This window comes from Phycodurus eques, chromosome 2 (genome assembly GCF_024500275.1).
Source record: "Phycodurus eques isolate BA_2022a chromosome 2, UOR_Pequ_1.1, whole genome shotgun sequence".
Taxonomy (NCBI): domain Eukaryota; kingdom Metazoa; phylum Chordata; class Actinopteri; order Syngnathiformes; family Syngnathidae; genus Phycodurus; species Phycodurus eques.
The window spans coordinates 36217746-36242980 of record NC_084526.1 but is presented as its reverse complement, the minus strand read 5'-3'; the positions used below and the strand labels follow the sequence as shown (position 1 = coordinate 36242980).

The 25235-nt window shown below is 40.4% G+C and overlaps 2 protein-coding genes across 2 annotated transcripts in view; both read right to left on the bottom strand.

Moving 5' to 3' along the window:
• Window positions 1–13693, bottom strand: part of mybpc3 (myosin binding protein C3) — a 49495-nt gene extending 35802 nt beyond the window's left edge. Inside the window, exons 1-9 of the mRNA XM_061670520.1 lie at window positions 13636–13693; window positions 9575–9844; window positions 7991–8125; window positions 6203–6280; window positions 5352–5500; window positions 5006–5123; window positions 4819–4867; window positions 1026–1085; window positions 353–376 (exon numbers count right to left, since the gene is read on the bottom strand). Coding sequence (XP_061526504.1) covers window positions 353–376; window positions 1026–1085; window positions 4819–4867; window positions 5006–5123; window positions 5352–5500; window positions 6203–6280; window positions 7991–8125; window positions 9575–9844; window positions 13636–13660 — 908 coding nt within the window. The 5' untranslated portion in view covers window positions 13661–13693. The remainder of the gene's footprint in view (window positions 1–352; window positions 377–1025; window positions 1086–4818; window positions 4868–5005; window positions 5124–5351; window positions 5501–6202; window positions 6281–7990; window positions 8126–9574; window positions 9845–13635) is intronic.
• A 6342-nt stretch (window positions 13694–20035) lies between these two features.
• On the bottom strand, window positions 20036–25012 carry spi1b (Spi-1 proto-oncogene b). Its single transcript, XM_061670519.1, has 5 exons — window positions 24847–25012; window positions 24272–24359; window positions 23058–23254; window positions 22282–22432; window positions 20036–20993 (listed from the first exon to the last, which is right to left on the bottom strand). Exons 1-5 carry the CDS (start codon window positions 24886–24888, stop codon window positions 20680–20682), a joined length of 792 nt encoding a protein of 263 aa, XP_061526503.1. The 5' UTR covers window positions 24889–25012; the 3' UTR covers window positions 20036–20679.
• Between the last annotated feature and the right edge of the window lie 223 nt (window positions 25013–25235).

The following is a 25235-nucleotide window of genomic DNA, read 5'->3' as shown; positions in this document are numbered from 1 at the left end:
TCCACACAGGCGGGGCAGGGGATTGAACCCCAGTCCTCAGAACTGTGAGGCAGACGCTCTAACCAGTCTTCCACCATGCCTGATTGTGTAGAACACTAAATTGTTAATACTTTGACCAAATTTGAATTATGTTTTTTTAAATTGTAGATATACATTTTTTTTGTAAAATGAGTCAATAAGGGAATTAAAAAAGGCATTTCCAGCTAAAAGATACCTGGTCAATAATATTTCTTTTTAATTGACAATTTGTCCAGGGTAAGAATAATTGTGGAATTTAATTTTGACTAGATAAACAAATAAAATACATGCAAACACAACATTTTGCCAAAACACTGTAGTAGCAGTTCCTTACCGATTGGAGGATTTTAAGAAACTGCTGCTCATTCAGCAGTAGAGCCCAAGCAGCAAAACAAACCAGACAGGTTAAAACACAAGCATGTCAAAAGCAACTTAAAAGCAATTTTAAAAGCATTTTAGGGGGAAAAAAATATCCTAAAATTTTTAAATCAAATCAAAATTTCATTTGAGCATTTCATTTTGTTCAAATATCAAATACATTGTTTTTATTGAAATCATATATGATGAGTATTAGTGGTTATTAAATTCAAATTTGGGAGTGAAATACTGCCATTTAACTTGCGTGCATGCGTTGTTCTGGTTATTGAGAATAAATCAAGGGTAATAAATTGTTACAATGGGAGGATGTGATGGGTCATTTAGAAAGTTTGCAATTGTAAATGTGCTGCGTTTAATAGAATGCAACTTACAGTACATGGCATTAACAGTGAGATGAAGAGGCGGCTAATGTCATCTATCAATTCATCCTTGTTATGCAGTGAATTCATGTATTGCATGTGCTGCATGACAAATTATTTTTGGTTAGCAAAGGTGTGGTTTTGGTATTTTGCAGATGTTGCTTACTCTCTGTAGATGTAAAACGATCCAGAATTAGAGAGACAATAACATTGATTAAATCAAGTAAATTTGCTCGGGCCATTGTCTTAATCAACATTTTCAATACTTACCTTTTCTTTAACAATGTACTGAAGTCCAGTTCTCCTGAGTCCTCTTTTCCTTCGGTGCTACTGCAGAAATATCAGTCACAGAAACACATTTAATTCACATTCCTATATGTTAAGTGCAGTCACTCCAATATGCAGAGCTGCCAAATGTTACGGAACGTTTGTATTTAGTCACGGAAATCACTGAAGTTGGCTCGTTACAGCCGTAACACTGATGTTCCGGACATTGGAAAAGAAAAAAATCCAGCGTCCGACATTAACGTATCTTCCACATTGAATAGCTGCTTGGTATCCTTGCTATTTTATTTGCACCCCACGGCTGCCAAGCTGTGGAGGCGAATGTTCTCTTTGCGTCCGGTGTCAACGCATTGTAAGCCACTGATCATCGCCTCCATGGTAGCAAATACTGTAAGCTACACTTCTTACCATTCTTCTTACAAGTGTCACAAAGGGAGGACGAGGAGTGGATCAGCGAAGACGAAAGAATGGGAAAGAATTTTACCTACAAAGCTTCAATGATCCCCTTAGAACGTTACGTGACCAACGTAGGACACAGAATAGCTGATTTCATGTATATGCTTTGCTAATGACCGTAGCTAACATTGATTATATGATTTTTTTGAAGCTGAAGTTACTAAAATGATTGTTGGTTTTTTTTGGCTGGTGTCTTCAGACAAAGTTAAATACATATATATCATTTATTTATGCAAATATGACATCATGCATGTAAACATGAATAAATCCCAAACACCGTCTGTAGTCATCTTTGGTGGGTCTGTGGTGACATATTGTGTTTATAAAAAGACATTGTGGACGTTTAAAGTTCCTAAGGTTGCTTTGAATCGGTCCCCTTCCCCATTCACCCAAGCGAGGCGAAAGAGCTTTAACCTGATTTGCCGAAGGTGGAAGTAGATTGCGTGCATACCATATTAGTGTCCTCAGTTCCAAAACGCTTATTGAGTTTTGTTAAAAGGAAAGGCAATGTAACACGGAGGTAAAAATGTCCCTATCCCAGATTTTTGGGAATGTGTTGCAGGCGTCAAATTCAAAATGAGTGAATATTTGCAAAAACCAAACAAAAACAATTAATTCTATCAGTTTGAACATTAAATTGCTTGTCTTTGTGGCGTTTTCAATTGAATATAAGTTGAAAAGGATTAATAAATCATTGTATTCTGGTTTTATTTACGATTTACACAACGTCCCAACGTAATTGGTAATGGGGGTTTGTAATTGACCTACTGTATGAAATTCAAACTGTTCTTGTTTATTGTCATTACATTTTCTTAAAATCAATGCATAAATTAACACTTGAACAGTTGTTCATCATGTTTTACAGTATGGTACCGTGCAAAAGTATAAGGCTACGATTATTAGAAACTCTATGTTATTTTAATGACCTTTTTTCACAGCAGACAAATTGACATACAGTAGGCCTACAGCAGTAGAAAGGGATGTGGCACATGGACTATTAATTTCTGGTGAGATTCTGAAAAAGCACAGATTTATTTTGTGTTACACATTAATTCTTTTGATTTAATGAATCATTTATATCACATGCAATCTTAACTGGAAAAAAAGTTATGGTCACTACTTTTTTCAGTCCATGCACTGCCATGCTAATAAATTCCCATTCCCAACTATGTAAATTCATTAACACAAGAGTTGATCTTCTCATGTTGGACAGGAACCAAACATTTCACCACGATGTTTGTTTAGGCCATGAGAAGCATCAGAATGCATTCAAGAACCACCAGAACACTCGTGGCACTTGAATAAGGTGCATGAAAGATAAAACAAGACGAATCAGCATTTGTGCATGTCGAGAAGGAGAATGTGTGGTTTGTGCGAACGTGCGGTGCAATAACAACACTCCTTAACTGTGCTTCCTCTGTGTGCTAACCCAGTGGAGGAACTAGAATACTGAAAAGCCTGTGTGTCTTAACACATCCAGCACTTTTAGTAGGGCCCAAGCTCCCGTCAGAGCTCACTCTGTTGGATTGCTGTTAGTGCAGCTGTCACTGCTGTTTTGACTGAGACCCAGAAGCAGATCAGAGAGCTTGTCTCATAATGTGTAGTGCAGATTACAAATGCAACAGAAGCAACATTCTGTCTGACGGTCAAGGCCAGCAAAGCCTTCTCTTCTGGCCTAAACACTACCAGAAACATTGCCCTGTCAATAACATACATTCCCAACGGTCTATCATCTTTATTTTATAGCATTTCTCTTTGCTGCACTACCACTCGCACTGTATGTGGATGTTTTGATGTTGTTGTTGTTTTTTTGTCCAATCAGATTTCAGTATCTGTGTTGCCATATCGATCTATTCTGACCAGGGCCTTCAGAATCAGGCGTGGAGGCTAATGTAATTTAAACTATATTCTCAATGGGAATGTTTCTTAAACCCGTTCGATTTTAAATTCATCCTTCATTATCATACAGCATTTTTCTGTCCTCTGATTGGTTTGTCAGAGCAAGCAAAGTTCAAAGTACAAAACCCATCTGTAGCGATCTGCACACATGAACACGTTTAATAATCAGCCACTCTGGTGAGTATGATAATTTTTTTTAATTCTATCAATTTGTATGAATATTTTTCACGTTCATGTTATGAGATAAATATGGATTTTGAACTGCTCCAGTTGATGGACTGGCACAGTTGCATGCTATTATATATACTGTATACATACAAACATATGCTGTTATATTACATTTTTGCATAGCATTGATGGTTTCTATGATTGCAACAGTGCCATTATTAAGTGGTGGATTAAGTGGGGTAAGTGCCCACTGAAGGCCCAGGGACCAAATGTCCATTAGTTGTGTAGTAACAGACCATGACAACACGTTATGAGACAACTGTGAGCTGGATTTCAATGGTTGCCACAATGTTTTCATGAACATTTCTATAATTTGAGCCCCTTCCACCGTCTCGTTTTGCTCTTACATGGTCTGCCTTCCGTGTTCCTTCCAAATTTAGCATTCAGAAGGCTGCTTACGTTGCATTTGAAATCAGAGAAGAAAGTGACTGGAGTTGAAAGTTCTTCAATCTCAGTCTTTGTTTCTTTCTTCGAGAACACCCCTGAAGGTTTGACCTTGTGCCTCTACAGATAAAACATTCAACCTTTACTACCTTATTGATGCTCCACTTCTCTTCATATCAGCATCGCTCCTAATAGGTTAGCATTTCCACAGTTATTCCACACAGTAATTGTACAATTTGTCTTACTTATGTTTGGTATCAAAGCTCTTACAGTATGCTGTGTGACATAGAGTTGTGATGCAATAATATCAGCCTGCTTGCCAAAAATATATTATTTGGGGATGTACAGTATCAGGGGTCAAAAGTAAACTATCACAATTAGGGGAGGGTAAATGTAAAATAAGAAATACAATCACATAAACAGCTCAACCACTGTTCAATAATCTTAAGCATGTCCAATTTGGTTTCAACTTCAGTAGATGCACGGAGATATGCTAGAAACAGTTTAAGAGGATATTTACATCAGTTGATTTATCATTTTGCCTGTCAGTCAAGGTATTCGTGCCACAGAAAAGTATGATGGAAATTTCCCAGTAAGAATGTGCCCTATTGTGAGTATAAAATGTTGACACAATCGTGACACTAACACCTTTACCATATGTACAACTGGGGTACATATCGACAAACAACCATTGTTGCTCACATTCACACCCATTGGCAATTTACAGTCCTCGGTTAACCTAAGAAGTATGTTTTCGGGAGAAAATACATTCCAATATACTGTAGATGTGTTACCTTAAAAAGTAACTTACGTGCGTCGGAAAGCTGCTCTTATGTCAAAACCTTCAGCAGTACAAGCCTCTGGTGTATAGACAAAGAACATAAAAAATGATTTTGAACAAAACAAAACAAAACAAAAATGGTTGTGATCAATCAAAAGAAAACACTGAAAAGATCAAAACTAATGTCAGCATAAAATAAGAGAAGTGATACACTCACCATGTACAGTCAGTTGAAAATTACAGCTGTCAAACTTGTCTCTGGATGAAACTTCACATCTGTAAGCTCCACCAAAGTTAACTTTAGCTTCCATGATGTGCATCTCAAATGTGTAGACCTGTTTCAGGGTTGATTCAGAACTTTGATTACCATTCTTTTCGACTCCTTCATGGACAAAACAATGCAAGCCTGATAACGTTTACAGTTTGCAATGCCTACTTTTAATCAGCTTTTATTTTTTCTTATTCTGAAAATCTGGATGAAATGTGCCGAATATAGAGTATATACAGTATATAGACAATGACATTGTCGTGCGGCAAAAAGTCAACAGCATGAGGTAGTCTACTTTGGTGTTGCGGTCATAAAACTCCTTCAGCTGCAGGTGATTTCCAGACTTGCTGGCGAGGTCCATCCACTTCCCTTTAAACCATTTGATAGTTGGTTTCTTCAGCAGAGATCCGGCATTGACTTTGGCCACAAATGTGATGTTTCCACCTGAACATGGGAGTAGAATGTATATACAGGGACATATATTAACTTTAAAATGTTAGCCTCCATTTGGTAGTTTTAGCCATACTTCTTTTCACAACAGCACAAAAATACAGGAACGCTATCTATCTCACTGTAATGTCAAAACTGTTTTCAAGGGTAGATCCTCTATGTATTCCGACAATATTTTAGTTAGGCTGTTGGAAGAGCGCTTTTGCACTATATATATATATATATTATATATATATACTCTCACAAGGTTGAGTTTAATTTAATGCGTGGTGTCTTTACTGGCGGCACGGTGCACGACTGGTTAGAGCGTCTGCCTCACAGTTCTGAGGACCGGGGTTCAATCCCCGCCCCCGCCTGTGTGGAGTTTGCATGTTCTCCCCGTGCCTCTGTGGGGTTTTTCCAGCACTCCGCTTTCCTCCCACATCCCAAAAACATGCATGGTAGATTAATTGAGGACTTTAAATTACCCATAGGTGTGACTGTGAATGTGAATGGTTGTTTGTTTATATGTGCCCTGCAATTGGCTGGCAACCAGTTCAGGGTGTACCCTGTCTCCTGCCCGATGATAGCTGGGATAGGCTCCGGCACTCCCGCGACCCTTGTGAGGAGAAGCGGCTTAGAAAATCGAGGGTGTCTTTACTTGGTTGCGGAGCACAGTAGTGCTCATTCTTCAACACTGACTAGCAAGTTGCTCACCGACAGTGACCTCTCCACTTTTGGGTTTCTCTGTGAAGAGGCCAGTGAGGTCCTGTCTGGTGTCTGGAAGCTGTCCATCTGCAAAAGTCAAAATATACATGATGTCATGAAATGTAATGTTCAAAATCACTGTGGAAAGGCAAACAACCACAAACTAAAGTCAGTGGTCATACAGTGTGAAAATGAAAGTGACGACCAGACTACTATATTTTAAAAGACTTAGCACTAGGGTTGGGCATTGTTTGAATTTGAGCGATTCCAGTCCCGATTCTGGTTTGTCATTACGATCCCGGTTCAAAATGACTCTCGATTCCGATTCTTTTAGGGGGCTGGGTCAAAAAAAGTTTGCATCGTTTAAATAAAGGGTTTCCAAATTATGTTACATCCATTTTCTTAGCAGCCCGCAGCATAGACTAAAATGAACATTTGACTCGGGGTTCTCTACAACCACTATCAATATCAAACCTATGAACCAAAAGGCAATATGTGTGAAACCAACCGTATTGACTTAATATTCATTAATTAATGTTTCAGCTAAAAGTTAAATAGAGCATTGTTAAAATTATTTGGGACTGAGTGCAAATGGTTGTTCTATGTGCCCTGCGATTGGCTGCCAACCAGTTTAGGGTGTACCCCGCCTCTCTCCCAAAGATTGCAGGGATAGGCTACAGCATGACCACGACCCTAGTGAGAATAAGCAGTACAGAAAATGGATGGATGGATGGGACTGTTTTATCGTGTCAAATGGTTTATATGTGCAAGTTTAAACTCTTTTAAGCTTGTAGCCTTTTATTTTGAAGGGTACGCAACGGAGCTCAGCATTTTGGCACGAAAAATAACTTCACATGACATTGATGAATTTTGAAAACGAAACTATACCTAGACGGCAAGAAAAAGAGTAATGAATGGGGGGGAAAAGACATTAAAAAGGTGATTCATTTACCTAACCACAGATGAGGCGCAGGGTTAGCGTTTGTGATACTGTGAGACAACATTTATGTGAATTTTATCCTAATTCATTGTGCTAGATTGACCTTTGGTGAAGTTTTAGCTCAGTGTCAAGCTTGTAATGCGACTGTTTCTATTTTCTTTCCAGTATGGTAAAATAATTATGATTTTATTTTTGTGTCATCAGCTCTTACATTGATTTGAAGACAAAAATAAATGATAAAAACCATCAATGCAAAAGTGCACGTATTTTATTGTTTCACTCACCCAACTGACTTGACTGAAGTACGGCTCGGTGTAGGGTGAGACTCAGAGCGGGAGGGTGCGCGTCAGACTTCTAAACATCGTGAAAGCTTCCTTTGCACAATATAATCTTAATCCAAGTGTTGCACTGAGGTGACTGATCATTTATTTTAACATAATTAACAGTTTTGTTCGCCGCTGTCGTTGGGCACAAACACGTCTTCCTGTATGTTCTTCTTCGTTGCTTTTCGCCACTTTCTTCTTCGGGGTCAGTGGACTGTAGGCATCGAAACTGGGAACCAAACTTTTTTCATTTGAACGATTCCGGAAGAACCGGAACGTTAGCCCCGGTTCCAATCCGTTCTAGATTTTCGATGACCTACCCTACTTAGCACCGTAAAAATATCTTCAAAATTACACTGACCGAGGAATATGTGTAAAAAGTGAAATATCCTACAATATAAACTTGATCAATACCACACATGCTAACCACTATCTCCAACATGCTGTACCAACAAGCACACATTTCCAGAAAAATCTGGAGGTATCTTAACTAGAAGCAGAATTGATTGGATAATGCTGGTTTGGCTGGCTCACCCTCTGATGGAGGGGCATCGTGTGTTGGGGCAGTTGCCTCATCTCCTGTGGGCGCAGCCGCAGGTGTAGCATTAGGCTGCTCTTGTATTACACTTGACTCTTCTGGCGCAGTAACAGGAGCCTCAGCTGGAGTTTCTGTGTTCGTGTTACCATAGAGACAAAGCACGTCAGACATAGAGTAGACTTGCAGGCCTCTTAATTAGGTATGTCAGGTGATCTTTTTAGTGTCCTTATTCAGAGGAATGAGAAGCACAAATGATAATACCAACCTCTTGATATGATTGTAGAGCTGCAGTGCAGCTCTACATTCCTGTAAACTACAATTACTGTACAACAATAAACACTGATCAGTGAGTATATCTCAGATTGTAAAAAATGCATGTTTTAGTTTTATTTAAGGCAGAATTTCTTCTTTCTTTCTTCTTTCTTTCTTCTTTAAGGCAGAATTTCTTTCTTCTCTCGGGCATTGAATCTTATTCGATTACGTCACCAGACAGTGTTCACATGGTAATTGTTCAACAGTTGTTTGTGTGTAAAAAGGACGATGATGACAGTGGCATGTGATTCTTGAAAGGGGAATTTCTCATTCTCAGTTGAGATTTTAAAAATTAATAGCAAAACAAACCATTTCAGCGAAGGCACTCTCTGAAACTGAAAATGTTCTTCATGAGTTATTTATTACAGCAAGCCTTATGTTTTATTATCTATGCTCGGATGGCTGTTTTTTTCCGTGCGCTATCAGCCACCTCTCAGGCCTGTCCTGAGAGCCAGTGAAGTGCTACTTACTCATGACGAAATAATGTGCCAGTGGAACGTCAAGGTCACTTCACACACACAGTCAGGAGGGCTGCAACATGTGCAACACATAACTGTGGATGTCTTTGAAAGTTGTTTCCACCTCATCTGATCCGAGCAACAGACGAGCATTGCTCATGGCTGTACTTAAAGGGGACTATTATAATTCCTGTATTTTTCACATGCCAAAATGTAGCATGTTCATTCCAAAAATACTAAAGTTTCAGATATTAACTATATTAGTTAACTATAATATGTACTCAGAAGCTCCCAAATTAGGGGCAAAATGTACTGCTCCTATGCTGGTTTCTGGAAAATGGCCAGTTAGAAGAAAAGCCTTTTAGGGAGGCGGGGTTTAATGACACAGATACTGTGATTGTTTTCGTCAATGGGGCGACGGGGTTGATAGAATATTTTGTAATGATGAAATCAGTGATTGTATTTACTGTATGCAACAATCAGATTCAAATAATGAGTAAGCTGTGATTCAAAACTGTAAAACTCTAAATAACCTCTTTAACAGGCAAATATTTAAAAAACACAAAACATTGACTTGACTTTCAGGGTTATTGTTAACACATCATGCATATTGTTTTTAAGAACGTAGACTTGCCTGTTTTATAGACCATAAATATCTACAGTTTCTATTGTAGTGATTAGAATCAAGGTTGATATATACAGATATCAAATACTGCAGCTAATGCAGAGTAAAGTGGGTACTGACTGTTTTGTGCTCAGGTTGCACAACCTGTCAGTCAACAGGCAGAGACCGCCGCCAAATATTCCCACCTTTCTTTGATAGGACTTTCAGCTCAAACTTGACCTTTGAACCCCCGGCAATCACAGCATAGATGTTGGCATCTCCCTGGGTAACGGTCTTTATCATGAGGGAGTGCTTGTTTCCATTGGCTGTGATCTTGTATTTGTTGCTGCTGACAAGATCCTTTGTGTTGCACTGCCATTTAATTTTAGCATCAGACTTCTCCGTTTCTGCTTCAAAGACCACTGAAGACCCCTCTTCTGCTTCCTGTGTCTTTGGCTTCTTGGCGAAGGCTGAAACTGAAACGACAAACTGACATTAGGACCTTTTAACTGTACCGGCAGTCTTCAAAACAGCAACCTCTCTCAACATAACAAATGAGAAACTCCAATTGTAACATTTCTCAAAGGTGCACCTTAAAATGTATATAAAATATGGAAAATATAGCTCTGTACAGCATAGATTCAAATAATTGTACCAACTACGGTAGCTCAGTTCATAGTTTTCGGCTGGGTCAACCACACGATCTTTTTAGTTTTTGTGGATGAGGTGAAGGGGTTCAATTCTTTTCCATAGTCCTTGTTAGCAAGTTAACTTGTGGCCGCCCCAATGAGTTTAAATATAGGATGCAAATATAGTGGACTCATGGATGAGTGTGGCAGGCTTCAGTTGCACCAGAGGCACAGGTATCACAGCAGTGTGATTATCTTGAATCTATTTTTACAGCTTTGGAGTCATTGAAATACTTGTGGACCCTTAGTGTTTCTGAAGCCAGGGGGTTTACTTCCATCAGGTAAGATAACAATAATGACAACAACCTTAATACTGTGATCTCCTTTAACTGCAACTCAAGAGGAGCCTAAACACATTTTCAACATGACCACTTCTGGACAGCCAATGTGGAAATGCAATACATAGCTTAATGCTAACACTAAATAGCATCTATTTTGCGGTGCTATAACCCTTTAATCAATGGATTTGAACACAAACAGTGGCGCAACAGATGTAGACAGAAATTATGACAGTACTCCGTCATATATTATTTTTCCTCTGTGAAAAATTACTATTAGTGCCGTACTGATGAGCTGTAAGGAGTTGAGACATCTCAATGAACAGTATATCCGTCTGTCTGTAGTATATTATCCCAAGGTGGCCAAGGTGGGCACACCAGAAAGAACAGTACAATGCCCATTCAATTGATGGAGTGTGACAAAAACTGTTAAATTCTTTTCTAATGATGGAATTTCTGTATGTTTTGATGAAGTACAATAATATGGGGTTGTACTTTTTCTCACTAAATTACACATTACAACCTTTTTCGTTTTTTGGGGGGAAAGAATGGAATGGATCAATGGCACTTCCATTAATTTCAATGGGTAAAGATGATTTGAGAGACGAGTGTTTTAAGTTCCGAGTGTGGTCACGGAACAAATTAAACTTGTATTTCAAAGCACCACTATGTATATTGAACTGATACATTATTATTACAAATGTAGTGATAAAGAGAAAACATATCTAAAGAAGCAAAATGTACAAAAAAACACAACAACAACAAAAAAAGCCTTGTACTATACTAAAATTAATTTGGGGCATCATTGAGTCAACATTGAGTGCCTTACAAACTGTTAAGCCAAATAGGGTAATAGTTTTTCATGTTTACAATGAAGGCAGCACGGTGGTTAGACTGGTTAGAGGGTCTGCCTCACAGTTCTGAGGACCAGGGTTCTGGGTACTCTGTCTAGAGCTACAAAGACAAAATGTAGCTCCTTCTGACCTCGCTATTTCTCCACCAAGACCCACAAGGCAAATAATGCAGCTGCGGTACTCTTTCTAGGCATGAAACCATACTGTTGCTCGCAAATACTCACTTCTTTCCTGAGTCTAGCCTCCACTACTCTTTCCCATAACTTCCTTGTGTGGCTCATCAACTTTATTCCTTTATAGTTCCCACAGATCTGCACATCACCTTTGTTCTAAAAATGGGCACCATCTCACTTTTCCTCCATTCCTCAGGCATCTTCTCACTCCTAGAATTTTGTTGAACAACCTGATCAAAAACTCCATAGCCACCTCTCCGAGATGCTTCCATACCTCCAGAGGTATGTCATCAAGACCACCTGCCTTTCCATTTTCCATCCTCTTTAATGCCTTTCTAACTTTCCCCTTACTAATCATTGCCACTTCCTGGTCCACCACTCTTGCCTCATCTACTCTTCCTTCTCTCTCAATTTCCTAATTCATCAACTCCTCAACGTATTCTTTCCATCTATCCAGCACACTACTGGCACCAGTCAACACATTTCCATCTCGATCCTTAACCGCCCTAACCTGCTGCACATCCTTCCCATCTCTATCCTGCTGTCTGGCCAACCTGTATAGATCTTTGTTTTCCTTCTGTAGTGTCCAACCTGGCATACATGTCATCATATGCCACTTGTTTGGCCTTTCCCACCTCTACCTTAACCCTACGTCACATCTCCATGTATTCCTTTCTCCTCTCCTCAGTCCTCTCAGTGTCCCACTTATTCTTAGCTCACCTCTTTCCGTGTATTATTTCCTGTATTTTGAGGTTCCACCACCAAGTCTCCTTCTCCCCTTTCCTACCAGAAGATACACCAAGTACCCGCTTCCTGTCTCTCCGATCACCTTGGCTGTAGCAGTACAGTCTTCTGGAAGCTCCTTGTATCCACTGAGTGCCTGTCTCACCTCTTCTCGAAAAAGCCACACAGCACTCTTATTTTCTCAGCTTCCACCACATAGTTCTTTACTCTGCCTTTGTCATCTTAATCTTCCTCCCCACCACCAGAGTCATTTTACAAACCGCTATCCTATGCTGTCCAGCCACACTCTCCCCTGCCACCCCCTTCAGATTGCATGGTCTGCACAAAATGTAATCCGACTGCGTGCTTCTACCGCCACTCTTGTCGGTCATGTTATACCTCTTCTGGAAGGTGTTCACTCCAGCCATTTCCATCCTTTTTGCAAAGTCTACCACCATCTGTCCCTCCAATTTCCTTTCCTGGATGCCTGCTTAGCCATCACTTCTTCATCACCCCTATTTCCTTCACCAACATTTACATTACACCAATCACGCCTCTCTCGCTCTCTGTCTGCGATGCTCAGAACTTCTTCCTATAGCCCCTTCCAGAATTTATCTTTCACTTCTAGGTCACAATCCTACCTTACATAACACCCTCAATTTCAAGTTTCAGCCTCATCACTCGATCTAATACTCTTTTCACCTCCAAGACATTCTTAGCAAACTCTTCCTTTTAAATAACCCCTGCTCCATTTCTTTCCCATCTACACCATAGTATAACAATTCAAATCCTGCCCAAAAATTCTCGGCTTCCACCTGCTCTCCTGGATGCACAATACATCATCCTTTCTCGTAATCATCATCACCAACTCCCGAGATTTTCCTGTCATTGTCCCAACATTCAAAGTCCCCACATTCAGTTCTAGGCTCTGTGCTTTTCTCTTCTCTTTCTGCCTAAGAACCTGCTTTCCACCTCTCCTTTGTCTTCGACCCATAGTAGCTAATTTCCCACCGGCACCCTGTAGGTTAACGGCGCCGGTGGCAGATGCTGTTAGCCCGGGCCACGACCGATCCGGTATGGAATTCTTTGGATGAACGCTCATATTTGTTTGGCAAAGTTTTAAGCCGGATGCCCATCCTGACGCTTCGGACCAGCCTACGGTTTGCACTGGCTTGTGCCCCCCATAGGGCTGCATTCATTATGATTACATCATAATCTTTTAAATACTTTTTTTTTTCAGGTTTTCACGCTGGGCAAGTAGAAAAACAACACCTTTAAAAAAAAATTAAAAAATGCAAACGTTACAACATTTTGTGGTAAACGCTTATCTGATCAGGCCTGTGATAGCAGTTTGATTGTGGTTAATATTGCTTAAGACACCTGTGAGGCAGCACAGTCACACCATTTGTTCTCATGTTTCAAAAGGTTTGTGTTAAGGCAGAGAGGAAATATTCATGTTCAGGAGTGAAGCTAACACTTTATATAAGTCAAAATTGAACTACACGACATTAAAAAAAATATTTAGAAGATGTACTAAGTGGCACACTCACTTGTTTTTTTGACTGGCTCTGGCATCTTCCTAAAGGATGTTCTCTCCTCCACTGGTGACTTACTCTACTGTCTATTATTGTCTTTCGCCTTTAATAGTAGTGTTCCCTCCGTACAGCACCACCTCTCCAGACACCTTCATTCCGGGCCCAATACGTTGGCCAAAGAACAACAGCTGCCCCCCACACACGTCCCATCAAAGCTCATCCTGTCCCAGGATCACAGCAGCACATATGCAACACACACACACACAGACACACACACACACACACGTATGCACTAAACTCACACAAACACACATTCACACAGGCACACACACAGGCTATATTTCAACCATCATTTCCTCCAACACCTCGCCTGAATGACAGGCCTTGAGAGTGGGAGCCAGGGATGTTTGGCACCAGTTAAATTTAGAACTTACAAAAAAAGGATGCTGTGTCTGTGCTGTACATTTAAAACTGAATTAAATTAGCACCCATTGTCCACTTTGGGTTCTTGGTTCAGCGCTTATAGAACCCCAATTCCAATGAAGTTGTGTTAAACATAAATAAAAACAGAATACAATGATTTGCAAATCATGTTCAACCTACATTTAATTGAATACACTACAAATACAAGATATTTAATGTTCAAACAGATACTCTTTATTGTTTTTAGCAAATAATCATTAACAGTTTTATGGCTGCAACACGTTCCAAAAAAGCTGGGACAGTTGGCAAAAAAGACTGAGAATGTTGAAGAATGCTAATCAAACACCTGTTTGGAACATCCCACAGGTGAACAGGCTAATTGGGAACAGGTGGGTGCCACGATTGTGTATACAAGGAGCTTCCCTGAATTGCTCAGTCATTCACAAGCAAAGATGGGGCGAGGTTCACCTCTTTGTGAACAAGTGCGTGAGAAAATTGTCAAACAGTTTAAGAAGAAGAATTGTCAAACAGTTTAAGAAGATGTAGAATCACCTTTTATTGTCAAATTTGTTCTCTGCATTTAACCCATCACAGTGAACACATGCACATGTTAGTGGAACACACTGGAGCAGGGGGCAGCTGAAGCACCTGGGGAGCATTTCGGGGTATCAGTGTCTTGCTCAAGGACACCACAGCCGTGAGTCTGGGGGATGTTGGCAGATGGTCCAGTCGGGGTCTTGAACCTAGGTCCCCCATGGTGGTAGGTGATGATCTTAACCATTGGGCCACGGCTGCCCCAGGACATTGTTCCTCAACGTACAATTGCAAGGAATTTATGGATTTCATCATTTCAGTCCACAATATCATCAAAAGGTTCAGAGAATCTGGAGAAATCACTACATGTAAGCGGCAAGGCCGAAAACCAACATTGAATGCCCGTGACCTTCGATCCCTCAGGCGGCACTGCATCAAAAACCGACATCAGTGTGTAAAGGATATCACCACATGAGCTCAGGAACACTTCAGAAAACCAATGTCAGTAAATACAGTTTGGTGCTACATCCGTAAGTGCAACTTGAAACTCTACTATGCAAAGCAAAAGCCATTTATCAACAACACCCAGAAACGCCGCCGGCTTCTCTGGGCCCGAGCTCATCTACGATGGACTGATGCAAAGTGGAAAAGTGTTCTGTGGTCCGACGAGTCCACATTTCAAATTGTTTTTGGAAATTGTGGACGTTGTGTCCTCCGGGCCAAAAAGAACCATCCAGACTGTTCTGGACGTAAAGTTCAAAGGCCAGCATCTGTGATGGTATGGGGCTGTGTTAGTGCGAATGGCATGGGTAACTTACACATCTGTGAAAGCACCATTAATGCTGAAAAGTACATACTGGTTTTGAAGAAACATATGCTGCCATCCAAGCAACGTCTTTTTCATGGATGCCCCTGCTTATTTCAGCAAGACAATGCCAAACCACATTCTGCACATGTTACAACAGCGTGGCTTTGTAGAAAAAGAGTGTGGGTACTAGACTGGCTTGCCTGCAGTCCAGACTTGTCTCCCATTGAAAATGTGTGGCGCATTATGAAGCGTAAAATACGACAATGGAGACCCCGGACTGTTGAACAGCTAGAGCTGTACATCAAGCAAGAATGGGGAAGAATTCCAACTACAAAGCTTAAACAATTTGTGTCCTCAGTTCCCAAATGTTTATTGAATGTTGTTAAAAGAAAAGATGATAAACACAGTGGTAAACATGACCCTGTACCAGCTTTTTTGGAACGTGTTGCAGCCATAAAATTCTAAGTTAATGATTATTTGGAAAAAACAATAATGTTTATCAGTTTGAACATTAAATATCTTGTCTTTGTAGTGTATTCAATTAAATATAGGTCAAACATGATTCGAAAATCATTGTATTCTGTTTTTATTTATTTTTAACACAATGTCCCGATTTCATTGGAATTGGGGTTGTATTTATACTGTATAATGAAGGAAAATTAAAACTAAACTGAAAATTCAAGAAAATACAGACGTGACAAAGAAAGAACAATCATTTCGTTTTCAATTTGAAAGTGCTTGGACAGTGAACGAGCAACGTTTTATCTTATAGTCCACATTTCTGCTCTTTGTGCCTTTGACACAAAAGCACAAAACTTTAGGGGGAGCCGTGGAGCTAAAAAGGAAATCTACGATTGTTCTTGCAACCACAGTGTAACCACTGAGTCAAACAGTAGTTGACAGTGCATGGAACATACTTAACGATCACAGAAGTAATCTTCCATCAAATCCCTGAATTGCTTTAGTTTTGACACTCCACTATTTTTTTTTGTTTTTGGCTCTTTCCTAACAATTGAGATTCATTTTCTCTTTTATTGGTTTTGGACAACTCCCATTATCCAACATTCATCTGTTAGTTATCGGTTCAATTCTATCTTCATCATAGATGGGAGCTGTTTGCCTTTTAATACTAGTTGTGGTACAGTATATTTCATATTTTTAAACAATGGAAATATACTAACAGATATCCAAATCAAATTTCCCTGGCATGATCACATTGTTAACTCGCCTCCACCACTTGGAAGTGAAACACACCACACCACACATTTCTTTTTGTTCGGCCTTCCCATGTGGAGTTTGCGTGTTCTCCCCATGCTTGCATGGGTCTTTCTCAATATCACATCTCCCGCACACATTCCAAACAAAAAGCCATGATAGGTTCATTGTAAACTCTGAATTATTTGTGGGTGTGAATGGTTGGCTGCAATCCACCAATCCAATGTGTACCCCGCCTCTCACCCAAAATAAACTGCGATAAGCTTCAGCTCACACGTGACCCGACAAATGGTCACGTGGTAAACAATACAATGTTCAATGTACAATACAATAGATGACTGGTTGGATGGATAACACGTAACCTTGTGTCTGACCTCTTGTGCATTTCATTGTTATGGTACTGCAAGACCTTTGGAGGTCATTTCTGTTCTTGCCATCCTCTTATTAAGATTAAAGTGAGCCACACTGCACAAGGTGAAATGTGTAGAGCCGTGGTGTCCACATTACACCCAAGTGGCCATTTGGCTCAATGTCCATTTCTTCACGGCTTGCGGGATTTGCTAATAATCACAACTGATGCGGCCTGTGTCATTTTCCTGCATTGTACTATTTCTTTGATACACACTGTGGCAATGAAGAAGAAGAAGAAGAAGAACAACAACAACAACAAGCTCAGTTTCTCTTCCACCTTCTTTGTTTGGTGCTGATGATAGTAGCTAGTGATATTTAAATTCCTAGGATCTCCTTATTGGCTATTTTGTTTTGAGCAGTCATAGTGCCAGCAAGCGTAAAACACACTGTGAGATGAAGTCTTTGGTCACAAAAACATTTCGTTAGCCTAATAATTTTCTTTGCCTATGATGACAAATAGGCACGGTGGCCAACTGGTTAGAGCGTCAGCCTCACAGTTCTGAGGACACGGGTTCAATCCCTGGCCCCGCCTGTGTGGAGTTTGCATGTTCTCCCCGTGCCTGCGTGGGTGTTTCTCCGGGCACTCCGGTTTCCTCCCACATCCCAAAAACATGCATTAATTGGAGACTCTAAAATTGCCCGTAGGTGTGACTTTGAGTGTGAATGGTTGTTTGTTTCTATGTGCCCTGCGATTGGCTGGCAACCAGTTCAGGGTGTACCCCGCCTCCTGCCTGATGACAGCTGGGATAGGCTCCAGCACGCCCGCGACCCAAGAGAGGAAAAGCAGCTCAGAAAATGGATGGATGGATGATGACAAATGTATTTGGATCTTGGTGTCCCTCGCCCGGACACGGGTTACCTGGGCCCCCCTCTGGAGCCAGGCCTGGAGGTGGGGCTTGATGGCGAGCACCTGTTGGCTGGGCCAGAGCCCAAAGAGGGAACGTGGGTCTTTCTTCCCATGGGCTTCCCATCTTTGGGAAGATCTTAGGGGATTGGGTGCAGTGTGAGCTGGGTGGAAGCCAAAGGCGGGGACCTTGGTGGTCCGATCGCTGGCTACAGAAGCCAGCTCTAGGGACGTGGAATGTCGCCGCTCAGGCAGGGAAAGATCCTGAGCTGGTGTGCAAAGTCAAGAAATTCTGACAGATGTAGTCAGGCTCTCCTCAACACAGAGCTTGGGCTCCGGTACCAGTCTTCAGTCTGCGAGTGGTTGGACTCTTTTCCACTCTGGAGTTTCCCAACCTGAGAGGGCCCAAGCAGGTGTGGGTATACTGATTGCCCCACGGCTCTGTGCCTGTATGTTGGGGGTCAACTGCTTAATCTGCCCTTGGGGGGGGTCCTGACTGTCACAGTTACTCTGTGACATTTTTCTCCATGGGCAGAAGATCCAGTAGTATTCTTCGGACAGCTACAATCACGTCTTTTTGTGTTTATCATATCTCCAAATTCCATCTTTCTGTGTTGTAGTAGAATTGCAGCAAACAGCAGCTCAGAGCACTCACCCTTTTTGGAGTCCTTGGAGGGGGTGCTGAAGGAAGCCCCTGCTGGGGACTCCCTCATTCTGCTGGGGGACTTCAATGCTCATGTGGGTAATGACAGTGAAACGTGGAATAGTGTGATTGAGAGGAACGGCCGCACCGATGTCTGCTTGAGAAGTGCTTTGTTATTGGACTTCTGTGCTCATCACAGACTCTCCATACTGAACTCTATGTTCTATGTGTCCATAGGTGCACTTGGCGAATACTTCAAAGACCTCCTCAATTCCACCGACACGCCTTCCTATGAGAAAGCAGAGTCTGGGGACGCTGAAGTGGGCTCTCTGGGGTTGAGGTTACTGAGATGGTTAAAAAGCTCCTCGATGGCAGGATGAGATCTGCCCAGAGTTCCTAAAGGCTCTGGATGTTGTGGGGCTGTTCTGGTCTGGAACATTGAATGGACATCAGGGAAAGTGCCTCTGGATTGGCAGACTGGGGTGGTGGTCCCTCTTTTTAAGAAGCGGGATCAGAAGGTGTGTTCCAACTAGAGAGGGATCACACTCCTCAGCCTCCCTGGTAAGGTCTATTCAGGGATTCTGGAGAAGAGGGTCCATCGCGAACTCGAATCTCAGATTCATGAGGAGCAGTGTGGTTTTCAACCTGGCTGTGGAACAGTGGCCCAGCGCTACATCCTCAGCAGGGTCCTTGAGGGTGCATGGGAGTTCGCCCAACCAGTCTACATGTGCTTTGTGGACTTGGAGAAGTCATCTGACTGTGTCTCCCTCGGGGGAGTCCTGTGCTCCAAGAGTATGGGATACCGGACCCCTTAATATGGGCTGTTCGGTCCCTGTATGACCGATGTCAGAGTTTGGTCCACATTGCCAGCAATAAGACATTCATTTTCAGTGAGCGTTGGACTCAGTCAAGGCTGCCCTTTGTCACCGATTCTGTTCATCAGCTTGTTCATGAGTGAGGGAAGAATGAAGTGGGATCGGTGCAGCGTCTGCAGTAACGCAGATTCTGTATTGGTCCGTCGTGGTAAAGAAGGAGCTGAGGCGAAATACAAAGTCACGCTCTCAATTTCATTTTCTCCATTCGTTCCTTCCCTCACCTATGTTCACGCGCTGTGGGTTGTGACCGAAAGAACAAGACCGCTCAGACAATCGGCCAAAATAAATTTCCTCAGCTGGGTGTCTGGGGTCTCCCTTAGAGATAGGGTGAGAAGCTCGGTCAACCGGGAGTGACTCAGATTTGAGCCGCTGCTCCTCCTCATCGAGAGTAGTCAGGAGAGGGAATCTGGTTTGGATGCTCCTTGGACGCCTCCCTGATTAGGTGTTCCTGGTCCGTCCCACTGAGAGTCTTTGTCTCGAGGCTGGTGGGAAGTCTCGGGATCCCTCCCGGAAGAGCGGCACGAGGTGACTGGGGAGAGGGAAGTCTGAGCTTCCCTGTTAAACCTGCTGCCCCGTGACCCGACCCTGGATAAGTGGGAAAAAAACTGATAGATGGATGGATGTATACTTCATCTTTAGTCCTGTTTTAATTTGAGATATGTGAATAATTTTTATTGTAGTTACAATTACTGATGATTCACAGAGACCTAAACTCACACACTGCGTAACCAGCTTTAGGCATCTTAAAAAGAGCATGTTCAAATGAAGAAATACAGTGTAGGGCTTCATTCATGTAACATTCTTAAAAACAAATGTCTTCATAAGTCACGTTTCAAAAAGAATGTGGCATTCACATTGAATTGTGTCATGAAATAAATGTTTATTGCATTTTCAGTGATTCTACAGTTTTATAGTATTATACAAAAATCGCCCTTTGAACAAATGATTTGGTGAATCAGTCCCTTAATCTATTGTCTTTAAATAACAGGTTACATGTTTCATATATAGGATCGGCCTTCTTTCCACAAGGATACTTTGCTGTACACACAAATAACTAGCTCCGACTGTCCCATGTCTCTGAATCGCAAAAGCAGGAGACATGGATGGCCGCTGCATTAACTAATCTTTACACTGTAGTTCTATGCTGTGAGAAATAATATAATCACAGTGTAACCCAGTATGTTCTCCCCGAACAGCTTTCATGATGCTTTTACTATTTACAAGGACTGTTAACATCGAGTGAGCAGTTACACCAGGAACCATAGGTCAAATTGTAACATTTATTTCGCATAATTCTGTCTTCTGCCTACATGTATGACTTTCTCTCCAAATGACTCTTCCCAAGGACCTCATCACTGAACTGGTATGTCAGTTTCTTCTTGATCTTTTTTACCTCTCCAGTTTTGCCGTAGTTGCGCAAAGCCCGCGCCATCTTTTGATAGGTCATTTTTTTGCGGTTGCCCTTTTGGATTCCCCAGCGGTGTGCGAGAGCCTCCTTGTGTTTGGATGAAAACTGGAACATTCCTTTCTCTCTGTCCACCCACCAGACACTGTCCTTCATATCGCCGTTTCGTAAAAGATCCAACAGGAACTGATACAAACGAATCTTCTTTTTGTTGCCTTTGGGAAACATAAAAAAGTTGCACAATTACTAATTTTGTACAGTATACAAGACTGGTTTCGATCTCTACTCAAATACAGTATATGTATGCACAACATTTACATGGGGGAAATCTCAGAGAATAATAGCTTAAGAGAGTGAGCAGAGGCAGAGTAATTGCTTGGCACGTCCTGAATGTATAATCCTCAATACGAAGTCAAATTAACATGATTTTAGAGAGAACTGTACAGTACCTACGTAAAAATACCAAGGAACATTGAAAGTTGTGCGGACAGTATTTTGCAATACATCCAGATGTAATGTGTTAATTCTGTAGCAGATAACGAAGGGCTGGTACAATGAAAACCGGTGGTGAGCATCAAATGTAAATATAACAAACCATCCATCTACAAAAATCCATGTATCCAAGTATCCATGTAACTTAAAAGTTTACTTTACTTTGGCATGAGTTGATTCTTACTCGATACAGCAGGTCTCAATTGGTAGGCTTGTCACCGAACCAACAAACATCACAAATTATTTCGCATTATCTAAGTTAACAGCACCAACAAAGCGTAATTGCAATAACCGTTTCTTAAAAATGTTTTTAATAGGGCTTGGATGTTGGACCCATTTTTTTTTTTTTTTTTTTTTTTTTAACTGTGCTGTTTAGGGCAGGATTTTATCGCTTTCATTGCCTGTCTGGTTGACTGGATTAGATGAGTGTTTCCCAACCTATAGCCACAACTTATTCTGTTGTATGAATGGCAACAAGTGGATACACAGGTTTATTGTCCCTTCTGTCATCGAATCGTAGAGCATTTAATTCTTCTGCCTGTCATTTTACATCACTGGCATGGAAAGATGACCAAAGACACATCTAATCATTAAGCGTAATTTTTGTGAATGTGTTATGTTAATCAGTTATGTTATGACTGATTAACATAAAAGTAAAATGGGCGGGGGGGCTAAAAAAGAATTTTAGAAGATTACACTACTATAGTGAGTAGTGCAGTTTTCATTCTATTTCTTCTATTTTTGAAGTTTGTATGTAGGCAAATAGAAGGTTTGTAAAATACCCACTGGGGTCAACTCTGATGAGCTAATACCCCCAAACTGTTTTGCTTGACCAGTCAATTTTCGGATAATGAATGATGATAAATAAGATGAGCTGGAGGACTGATCATCTCCATGAGGTGTCCGGATGAAGTGGAAAGATCATACTTACACATTTTAAACCTTTTCGCCCCCCCATCATAGCTCTCATACTGTATTTCAATAGAAATACTTGTGAGTGCGGTTTCTTACCCATCTCTCCAGGTATGACATAAGGAACTTGATCTCGAAGAGACTCCTCATCAGACACCTCTAAGGGGGGACTTTGACGTCCATGCTCTTCATCATCAGTGCTGTGCTGGGACATGTGTGTCGGGTACACAGTCCGTGGGAAGAATGTTACCTTCAAAACGGGATACGTCCCTTTAGTAATTAATCTTATAATAAGTCTCATTAAGTAATAACATGGCATAAAAGGATCTGTTAGTTATAAATATTTCCCAACGCAACGGTCAGGGTATTCAGGAAAGAAAAATACTGAGGAAAGCCACATGTATCCTGTACATGCATTTTCTAATGCTTTTCCTGTTCATGTTCACAGGTGAGTGGGACTTCGGGTGGCATTCATTCCTAAAGACAATTTAGTCCCTACTAACCTAATACTGGATGCATGTTTTTGGAATGAGGGAGTAGCAGAAGAAAATATACTGAAAAACACTGAAAGCCTTGTGTTAAATCAGGATTCTTAAGGAGTTTACTTTTGCAATTTTATTCCTTCCAATTTTTGTCTTTTGGACGAGAGCATTTTATCAACAATACAATTTTACTAATAGCTTTATAGATAAATGGCATCGATGAGCACAAATGTACAGATATCAGCAATCTGCAATCTACTACATAAATACAAACATCGGAGATACATTTGCAGCACATTCTTTTTCAAGCTCTTTCACTTGAGTATGTGAATTGGTTTCTTGTATTTTATGATGAGAATATGTTTTTACTGATTTAGTGACTGCGCGACTTACTGGTTGCTGTAACATATGAGAATGCGACCCAAGGTTTGGATCCAGAAGATTTTCTGCATCGTAGCGCATGACGTCATGTCGGATTAGACCGGGCGGGTGCAGAGATTGCACACTCTGCAACTCTGTGAAGTTTGTCTCTTGAAGGTTTTCAAACTCAACAGGGTGTACGTGAGTGTGAGGGTGATAATCCCAGTGATCTAATGAGATGAAACATGGGATTACCTCAAACTGAGTTATTACAACTCACACCCTTATTCAAAGAAGCAGTGTTGTTGTTTTTTTCTGGAACAAGGACAGTTTGATTATATTACAAAATAATATGCCAGCCCTTTTAATTACAAAAACAAATCTAAGGCAACTGAACTCATCAAAATAGGGATTGGGTTTACATAAACAATTGACACATTTGACATTTGCAGACATAATATTGTGAACTACTCGGTTGAATGTAATGTAACCATTTTCATATATATTATTTTTCTTGACTGGATATTTAATGTAAATATTAAATATCCAAACTATAAAATTAAAAACAGACTAAAAATAAATTGTCAACATGCTCATTGCTTTAAAAATCACTGTGGAATGCGGTTTTTCCTCAATTTAGTGGAAATCAATTTCAAAATGTATTTCTGTACAGTAGAAATCACATTTCTTTCTACAGTATACAGTGACGAGGGGTACTTTTGCTGTTCACTTTATTTTCTCCATTAAGACTGTTTTGGTGGAATATTCAAAACTGTTTCTACCAAGAGAAAGTCAAGAAAATCCCAAGGGGCAAAAATTGTTCTATGCCTATAGTTGCAGCAGCTCAAAAAATAGCATCTGTTTCCTGTGCGCTTCAGCTGCACACATCGTCTTCCCCTTAAGTGCACCAAAAGAAATCACCAACAATATTTTTCTCCATGCTTCATTTTCAATGATAAATTTAAATATATATCTTAGTACAATTACTCATCAGGTTACAGTGTTTTATTTCTAATTCATTTCATAAAGTTTTTTAAATAATAATTACATTTAAGAATAATAATATATAATAATATAATAATAATTCATTTGTTATAAAAACATATTCGTACACTTTCAAAACAACAAACAAAGTCATAATACCCTTTAAAAATTCAAGACACAAAAAATATTACATTATATATTATAATAAATATTCTCATTATTATTATAAATATTCATATACAAAATGCTGGAGTAAAACTGACCTGCCTGTATCTCTGTATCCAGAACATATGGACTATAATATTCTGGAATTTGTCTGTAGATCTCTGGATCATACATATCTTCTGAGGACTACAATAGCACATAAAAATATAACACATTAAGGGATGAAAAACAGTTGAAACATACATCAGAAACATCAATGTACATTTATCATCAATATATTTTAATCATTGTCTATAGTATTAATCACAGATGAACTAAATATATTTACATATTCAGATCAGATGAAATGGTAACTATATACCTGTACATATAATTAGTTAAATAAAATATATATTGGGATTTTTTTTTCTTTGCCATTGCTATTCTGAAACTTTCAAGAACCGGAGTTTCGTTTTCATGTCGCCTGTAGTATAAAGGACTGTTGGCATCCAGAGCTCACGGTAATTTATCAAATATGAGCTGAAGATGTCTTTTCTGTGTCCATTAAATGCAGGTGTAGATAAAAATCACTGTTGAAAAAAAAAATAATAATAATCTGTGAGAATGGGTATCTTTCTTACTCTAACAATGTCTCCTGATCCTTAGGACAATAAAAAAAAGATGAGATACTTACAGGTGCAATGAGGTAACTTTCCATTCTGTAGGGATGCAACATTGGGGCTTTTTCTCCAACGAGTGGGCTCAAAGAAACCTCGCAGACCAAAAGCTCTCACAACCTTTCAAAACTTTTGCAGCACCATTGCACAATGTTTCAAAATTTCCTCTCATTTAACGATAACCAAAACATGTCCCTCTGTCTTTCGTATTGTATAGTTTGCTCTTGTGAGCTGAACCAGTCCAAGAGGCCTTCAGAAGAAGAAAATACAAGAAGAAAATAAGCAAAGACTGACTGTTTTTAACTTCTGTAAATTTGTGTGGGTGGGAGCAACAGAGTATGTCTTCTGCTTTGGGGGAGCCTCACATTTATCACCGTCTTATATTGTCACCTCCCTTGGCGGCCAA

Coding starts and splice junctions, on each gene's coding strand:
- spi1b (XM_061670519.1), bottom strand. CDS start 24,888: ATGTTGCATCCCTACAGAATGGAAAGTTACCTCATTGCACCT. Junction 22,433..23,057: donor CTCATATGTTACAGCAACCA/GTAAGTCGCGCA, acceptor CCCGTTTTGAAG/GTAACATTCTTCCCACGGAC. Junction 20,994..22,281: donor TGTCATACCTGGAGAGATGG/GTAAGAAACCGC, acceptor TGTTTCCCAAAG/GCAACAAAAAGAAGATTCGT.